This window comes from Pseudonaja textilis, chromosome 1, assembly GCF_049901715.1.
Source record: "Pseudonaja textilis isolate UNSWEBS1 chromosome 1, rPseTex1.2, whole genome shotgun sequence".
Classification (NCBI taxonomy): Eukaryota; Metazoa; Chordata; class Lepidosauria; order Squamata; family Elapidae; genus Pseudonaja; species Pseudonaja textilis.
The window spans coordinates 82,136,080-82,145,021 of record NC_141990.1 but is presented as its reverse complement, the minus strand read 5'-3'; the positions used below and the strand labels follow the sequence as shown (position 1 = coordinate 82,145,021).

The 8,942-nt window shown below is 37.4% G+C and overlaps 1 protein-coding gene across 1 annotated transcript; it reads right to left on the bottom strand.

Moving 5' to 3' along the window:
- Nucleotides 1–403: 403 nt before the first annotated feature.
- Nucleotides 404–8,736, bottom strand: NUP43 (nucleoporin 43). Its single transcript, XM_026705653.2, has 8 exons — nucleotides 8,405–8,736; nucleotides 7,177–7,299; nucleotides 6,862–6,939; nucleotides 5,598–5,766; nucleotides 4,564–4,699; nucleotides 3,768–3,919; nucleotides 1,721–1,843; nucleotides 404–820 (listed from the first exon to the last, which is right to left on the bottom strand). The coding sequence occupies exons 1-8, from the start codon at nucleotides 8,522–8,524 to the stop codon at nucleotides 606–608; spliced, it is 1,116 nt and encodes a 371-aa protein (XP_026561438.1). The 5' UTR covers nucleotides 8,525–8,736; the 3' UTR covers nucleotides 404–605.
- Nucleotides 8,737–8,942: the final 206 nt, after the last annotated feature.

Sequence of the window (8,942 nt, the reverse complement as noted above, 5' to 3'; positions counted from 1 at the left end):
GCTCCACAGCACCTACCTGCAACACCCCAAATGCACCCACAGTATTTCCCATCTGTTCCCATTTAACAACCCGCACAAATTTTGGGCATTATGATAATCAGAACTGCCATCAGTAAGCTAGGCTGCCACATAATGTTATTCTTTACAACATCGCTTAGTGACTGTATATAGCAAAACAGAGCATGACAATTGAAAGGGTTGTTTTTGTTGCTTTCTTAAGTTTATTCTAGTATCAACGAGAAATATTTCAAATAAAAATGTAGCCTTAAGCATCACCAAAAAAATCCCTTCTACAACCTAGTTTGGTAATACCATACTTAGTATGAGTACTACAGTACTTGCAATTAATTCATCTGTATTGGAGAAGAGTTGAAATAATATTTAAAAAATAAAGACAACGTAATTAAGTAAACAATGCATAAATGGAAATTTTTTAATATAAACATGATGAACCACAGAAATGTACTGTTAAAAAGCTTAAGCTGTAACATGAATTATGTTCAGTTGTACTCTAAATTATGACCCTAGTTTAACTAGGATTCTAGAGATTGGTTAGAAAAAGAATTCTAAATTTACACAACAGCACTGTTTTGGGAAAAATAAGGTTATACAAAGAGATCCTTCTTAACATAAATAGATTCTGTATCAGTTCCATACACAAGAAATGATCCTAATACATCTAAACTGTTTATTGATAAAGCTGAATTTGAACTTAAATTTGTAATCTCAATGCGATCTTTAGTAGGATCATTGTTCAACCAAGCACTAATTATGGACTGATTAGCTGTAGAATGAGGTAGAAATGAAGTATTTCTTCCACCTAAAATAAAATACAGAAATATTGTTTTGTTATCTTCAGGTAAAAAATGAGAATTACTTAAACGTAAGGCAAGTATCAACATAAAGTATACATAATATTTTTAAAGAACTTGGGTTTGCCATTTATAAAAAAAACAGTTTACAGTTTGCTGCTCAAAAATAACTTTAATGTTTGCTTCCTTTTCATTTCAAGTTAGACTATTATTAAAACTATGTAGATATCTGGAACTGAAGGCTAAAATAGCAATAGCACTTAGATGTATATAACACTCCATAGTGCTTTACACCATGCTGGGTGGTTTATATTCAAGTCAACCTATTGTTCCCAACAATATGGCTCCTCATTTTACCAATCTTGGAAAGATGGAATGCTGAGTCAATCTTGAGCCCTGTCAGGATTGAACTCCAGGCTGTGGGCAGAATTTGCCTGCAATACTACATTTAACTACTGCATCGCCAGGGCTCTTTCCAAAATATGATTTGGCACATGTGGGTGTGCATATAGCATTTTCAAGCAGCCTCATCTTGGTTCGCGCAATTGCAGAAGATACATAAAGATGTTCCCAAAAGATGCAAATTTCAAATTACATATGCCCTTTGAATCTGAATCTCTGTGCATAAAATGCACAGCCATACTAATTATTAAACTAAAAGCAATTATTCTAATATTTTTTTGCATTTCCTCTATTCTCCACTTGCAGAAATCTGAAGTGAATGTGGGCAGCGTGGAAAAATACTATACAGTACAAGAAAGCATTTTATATTAGAAATACAAGAGATGTTTAAGTTAACTATAGCAATACTGGGCAACAACGGACCTAGAAATGTTGCTATTTCTATGCTAGTCTGTAAGTAGCATGAAATACTCATTAGGTTAATCAAAAGTTTGAATAAATCTTACTTGTATGAAGAAAAGATTTTCTGTCAGTCACATCAGAGGAAGCATCCCAATGCCACAGAGATCCATCTTCTGAACAAGTGAACAAATGATCAGGATTGGAAGGATGAAAGTGTACTTCCCATACTGTAAAAGTAAATATATGGCAAATATAATATGAAAGGTAGAAAGTTCTAAAAATGTTATTTATATTTCAACAATCTGGTACCAAATGTTTAAAAATAATTTTGTACAGAAAGGTGAAACTAGCAATACATGAAAGAAACACCCAAGAAGTTAGGAGTCAGTGCCTTCTATTAGCATACTTCTACATCCTGTTAGCATAGGTCCAGTGGTGGCTAATCTTTTTGGCACTGAGTGCTGAAACGGGAGCGCATGTGCACAGGAAACCAGAAGAGCAACTCCCTGATGCGGGAGTGCCGGAAACCGGAAGTTTAGCTTCCTGGTGTGGACATGCGTGCTGGCCACCTGGTCTTCCAGTTTCTAATGCGCATGTGCGTGCGAAGACCATCTGGCTGGCGCATGCATGTGCTCTAGGGAGCCCCTCTTTTTGTTTCCGGCGCTCCAGTAAAGATCAACTGGCGCACTGGGGGAGCTACTCTTCTGGTTTCCGGCGCTCCTGCAAAGACCAGCTGAAGCGTTGCGGGAGCCATTCTTCTGGTTTCCGGCGCTCCTGCAAAGACCAGTTGGTATGCTGGGGGAACTGCTCTTCCAGTTTCTGGCGCTTCCACAAAGACCAGCTGGCCAGTGTACATGCGCACGCCAGAAACCGGAAGTGATGGGCAACGGCTGGTGTGCCCAGAGAGATGGCTGTGTGCCACTTCCGGCCCGCATGGCACAGGTTTGCTTCATGGGCATAGGACATCTTGAAATTGTTTAATGCTTATATTACTTCTTTCTTTAGAGTCCTGTAGACCAACAGTCCTTAACCTTACTGGCACAAGGGATTGGTTTTGAAAGGAAAATTGGCTTCCACAGATTGGGACCGTGGAATGGTTTCATGCACAACCTAGATCCTGCACATGTGCAGATGAAACTTGGCTTGCTCACCCGCTGCTTGCACGGACCAGTTCCTAACAAGCCATGGGCCAGTACTGATCTGCGGCCAGGGAGTTGGGGACCCCAGCTTTAGACTAAGAATAACAATCACTTCCAGATATGGTACTGATTGTTCGGTTTAGTCCTTAGCAGATTGTTAAATAAACCACATTTAAATAGTCCCAGATAAGACTGTTTGCCACTTGAGGATTCTCCTGGATTCACAACTCCTGTTCAAAGAGCAGATGGCAGTCGCAGCTAGGAGAGGCTTTATACAACTTTGTTGTGGACTTTCCTGGATCAGGAGTCACTGCACTCATTGAAGCCCTGACTCTTGGCAATGTGCTTCACATAGGGCTTCCCTTGAAGAGCATTCTGAAGCTTTAACTTGTGCAAAGTGCAACAGCATGGGCAGTGTTTGGGGCCCCTAGAGTGGCCCCTGTTACATCGCTGTTTGTGAACTGCACTGACTGCCAGTTTGGTCCCAGGTGCAATACAAGTTTAAAGCCCTGCATGGCATGGGTCCAAGTTACTCGGGAAACCATTTCACCCCAATGTGACAAACCCACCCCTCATAACAGCAGAGGAGGCATGCTATTGGTCCCGTCTGTCAATGATTTCTGGCTGGCAGTCCAGAAGAGTCCACTTTGTTATAGCACCAGCTCTTTGGAACATCTTGCCCCAAGTCTATATTCACCCTCTTAATCTTCCGTAAGAGCCTGAAAACCAGGCTCTGCCAGTTGGCCTGGGCCTCAATGAACTAAAAGTAGATTCCAGGTACCCATTGTGCACCCTTCTTCCTCCCCGCTCCCATTTTGTATTCTTAGTGTGTATGCATGTGCATACACAGTTTTACTGCTTTTAATGTAAGCGCTCTGCAGTTGCCTTGCAGTGAGAAATGCAGTAAATAAGATATTTTTTTCAAGTACTGATGATGTGTCAATGTGTTGAAAGATTGTTCCCCTAGTTGTTATTACATTAGAATTGTTATCCTGTTTGTTTAGGCACTTACATTCTGCTTGATGAGCATTTAGTAAGGAAACTGGCATGCTGCCTTGTCTTACATCCCAAATACTCAACATTCCATCTTGACTACCTGTAGCAACAATATGTTGTTGATTGGGATGCCTATCGACACAATGTAGTGGTACTCTTTCCCCTGTCCTACATAGAAAAACATTAAGAAATCACAAAGGTTGTTGTCAAACACTATTTAAAACCCTGGAAATATATACAAACTGTCATGCCCTCAAAATTTCTGCTGAAAAGTATCAGACTGCCTTATTTTGGTAAAAATAAAACTAGAATATTTTGGGTGTTCTGAGTTTTAGCTGAAGTAAAATCCAGAAGGATCCCAGAGTAGTTTTAAACAGGCAAAAGTGGTCTGTACCACCTCTCTCCCTTGAGAGCTTTCAATCAGGGATATCTCCAACCTGTAGGTTTTCCCAATGTTTTGCTCTGCTCGTCTCCAGGCTGTCACTGGCGTGGTTTGTACCCATTTTCTTTATGGTGACAACAAGGAACAGGGTTGCAGTCTGATCTGCCTGATCTTACCAGTGTCTTTCTTTCTCTCCTTCACTTCCCCATAGACAAATCTGATGTCCTTGTCTTTTTCTCACACTTGTCTAAGTAAGTGTTACCCAGATTAAAACAGTCTTATTTCATTTTGCATCTGGAACAAAACATCCAAAACACATATTTTAATTTAAATAGATTGCCTAATAGCAGCTGGGCAGGCATTTTGCACATCCCTATTGTATAACAATTTGGCTTCATCAGAACTTTTTATATGAAAGCAAAATGCTTACAATGAAAATATTTGTGAAGGTTCATTTCCTTGCTGTCTGAAGTCCCATATTTTTAGCTGACCAATGGAATTGACTGTCAGAATCTCTGTTGTACGAAGTCGAGTCACTGCTTGGAGTGTACTGCTATCAGCATTATCTATGAGAAATTAAAAGAAACATTTATACTTAATGCTTCTTTAAAAAAAATCAAGATCTGGTGACATAGCCATATTATAGAATGAAATTGCTTAGCAAGTACCGCATTGTGACATATTGTCTCAAATTTGAGCACACTCCATTTCTCGTGTACCAACTCTACATGTGAATCTAAATGCAATGAAGGATTGAGGTAGAAATCAATTACCCTAAACTAAGGGCAAAGATTCTTACGCAGCACTCTTTTCAATAAATCACAATATTGCAGATATTGCTCAGTTGAGAAAACAATGCTACCTTCAAAATTTCTGCATACTAGAAATAATAGCTTTACAATGCCAGTAAGGGCAATTCACAAAATTTTTAAGTATTGGTATATTCTTTTCATATAATCTTTGTGAATACAAAGATTAAAGCATTCTTTAGCTGTATATGAAGATTTGAGATACAATATTGTCTGTCCAATCAGAATATAATACTGAAAAATAGAAATCTACCTTCCACAGGAAAATACTTCCCCTTATGCACAGGACACCCTACTAAGTGGATTTAGAATCTGGTGGGCACCAGTATAGAATAATTAAAAATTATGTGGAAGCAGCTACCGCAATTGAAATTATATTCATGGAAGCTGTTGTCATCTAATTTTCTTGGGAATGTGCCACAAATCATTCCATTTAGTAAAGTCCTCTAGTATTTTAAAATGTGATGACGATTATTATCCCAATAAAATAATTCTTGTTTCCAAATGTATATAGTGAAAATTGAATTCCTGCTAAAAGAGGAAAATAAGTAAGCAAACTGATACTTTTTCTATTCTGAGCCTTTTGGAAAAATCTGTAAGATACCTTATATGCTGGCATATATTTACATCTTCATTATTAATCCTATTTGCCTACCTATAGTACGTACAGCTTCCTTACGGTCAGTGGTGAACATGTTTATTCTACCATCTTCTCCAATACTAAAAATTTCAGGGCTATTGCAAATGATCCCAGTGCATGATGCACTTCCCCAGGAGTGATCGTAATAATGTGCTTGTTCCCATTTCTGATTTAAGGAAAGAGTCTGAAATATAAGAAAAAAGAATCAAACTATCCATTAACTGCATAAAAAGTTCAATTACTAAGTTGCTTCAAGCAAAATACTTCAGACTAGACTTAAGCGCAGTGATTATTATATACAAATTAATATAAAATTATGCAAATTTGAAATGATAGAAGATTCATAAAAATACAATCTATATATTATATGAAAATACATATATCGGAGATTTATTGCATTTTCACAACTACAATAATGATTTTCACTATGTAGCTCTCAATTATTCTGCTTGGGTCAATAAACTTACTCAAAACCAGAATTCCCTTTTTCTAATAACTAAGTATTTCAGACTGTTCACTTAAGACTCAGATTTATATTGTGAAAATATCTTGGCAACCTACTATCAGTAAAATCTTAAGTGTTGCACAATTCAATTCTAGGCACCAGCAATACACTGTGAAATCTCAAGGCAGTGGGCAAGACAAGGAATTACCCCCCCCCCCCAGAAAGCATGGAGACAAAATACTGTAAAACAATTAACTGTAATTTACTTTCTATCAGTGGTAGAAAATTTGTCTATATAGTCAACTCAACGGACTTACCTCTGCTGATGAAGCCTTTTGTTTACAGCGGGACCAACTGTAAAGAGTTTATATTCACCCTTGCATTTTTAGTGTTATATTAAGATGGCCCTATTAAAAATTTATATGTCTGTATTATTCTTTAAGGATTCAGAACAACTTGGCTACGGATTTAAGTAAATAAATATTTTATACAGCAAATTTCAAAGACCGGAAAACTTTATTTTAGAAAAAAATAGCTCTATGGCAGTGTACAAGATAATAATAATACCAGACTACCCAATTTTTCTAGACAGAAATTCAGCTTTGCTTCCATAAGGCTTTAGATGAACTAATTAACTGCAAAATAAATAATGAATATATAAAATAAAGCTGTGAAAGACAGGATTCCTTAACAATTTTGAACAAAGTATTTTGCCAAAGAGGAAAGATCTAGGTTTCACAGTACAGATAGTGCTTGTCTAGTTTAAATTCAAGTTTCTTTGTACTGGTAGCTTTTGTGCCATTTATCTGATAATTAAAAACAAATACCGTTTACCTGATTATTTTGATGATGCCGGAAAATGGCCACACTCCCAGTAGATGAAGCAGCAACAATTCTCTCTTGATCCAAAAACTAGGGGGAAAAAATCTAACATGTTAACACATGTTTCACGTATTTCATCTTTTGTGTAAAAACATTTAGCATGGTAATGTTTGTATTTTTATGTGAGAGTGTATATATTAATTATAATGGCAAAAAAGAATTTGGAAACCTACTTTTATAAGCATGGAACTCTAATATCTTGAAGCTTCTAAAGCAAAGGTAATGCATATCTTGAGGCCTCCTAAAAAGTATTTAAACTATTTTTACCTGCATATCCATAACATCACCACTATGTTGGATATCACAAAGCAAATGTGGTTCTCCATGATATTCACCGTTTGGGACCAAGCCTACAAAATCTCCAACAGACCAAATGGAAATCTTATTTTCCTGTAAAATTATAAGAAATACATATTTTTGTTCAATGTTAATGAAACAATATGTGTTTATCATTTACCAAATTACTATTTTGTAATTTATTAAATTTGTATACCTTTTGTACAAGATCTCAAAGTATCCTATTTTTCTTCCTATTTTCTATTTTTCTCATAACAACAATCCAGGGAAGTAAGTTGGGCTAGAGAAAGGAGGACAGTACCAAAGCCACCGAATGAGTTTCTGTGACTATAGGTACTATCAGAAAATAGTAACTACAATATTAACAATATAACTAATGACTTCTGCTTCTAGGTATAGATTATGTCCATAAAATGTTATTGAACAAAAGTCAGATGTAGAACAGAGAAGATAGGATCTCCCCACTCTCAGTCCAGTGCTTTAACTACTATTCTACAGTGGTCTTGCTATTTTCTCATTTTCAAATAATCTAGAAAAGTACCTAAGATAATTATGTATACAAAGTACTATATATTTTATTGTATATTTAAATATATAATTACTGGAATATTTTGTTATGTTGCATAGATTGTCAATTAAGATTGTCAATTAAGCATGTTCAGAATTCATATATATATATAGCTCTGAAAAAAGGTTGTTTTGTGCTCCATTTCCAAAGCAAAGGCAGATACCGGTATTAATTACTATTACTACACTGCTCCGTTATCTCCAGTATATTCCTATTTAAGTTTCAGTAAAATGGGAGTAATTTAGTTCAGCTGACAATTATTGAACCCTGAGGCAAAATTTAAAAAGAACAGCAACAGCATTTAAGCTTAAAATTACTAAACATTCTTAAATCTTAGCCACGTGGTGCTTCACGAAAGGAAAATATGGGTCTATTCACCGACGACAAAACAAGTAGCGCACGAACTAACAGGGATCAGCTTTAGGATTAAACTCTCCACAACTAAGGGGAAGTCACGACCGTGGCTCAGGAAGACTCCACATCGAGAAAAGCAAGCGCATCAAGTTTTCGCGAGCGTGACAGTTGGAGCGCACAGAAGGCGACTGGGGGAAAAGTCGAAAAGGTGGTTAGGGAGGAAAGTCGAAAGACCTGAGGAAGAAGGATCGCCGGTCACGCAGGCGTCCGGTTTACCTCATTATCCCACGAGCCGGTGGCGAAAATCTCGGGAGGCTGCAAGGCAGTGGCAGATACGGGCCGCCAGCGAGTCTTGCTGATTTTCTGAGATACATACTTGCCCACTACGTCCTCCATATTCAGGGAGAGACTCCCGCTCAGCAAGATCACGCCGTAGGCTTTCAAACCCACACTCTTGATTGGCTCGCAAACGTCACGAGAGACGGAATACGAAGAAGGACAAAAAGCGCTGTACCTGCGCCTTAGACTAAAGGACTGAGAATTCCGATATTGTCGCGAGTAGGATGCGTCTTCCCTTGAATGTCTAGGTTTTTGCTTTCCGAAAGTTGGAGTATCTAACTCAGAGATTAAATATTTGTCTGGCTTTAGGATGAGTGGCACTCTGCACTATATCTCACAATGTCGTTATGCACGAGTAATTGAAAAAATATAGAAAAACCGATGTCATTAAGCTGCAAGTCCTAAACTAATTTATTAAGGAGTAAGCCTTACTGAATGCACAGGATTTTACATCTACAGTATATACAATATGCAT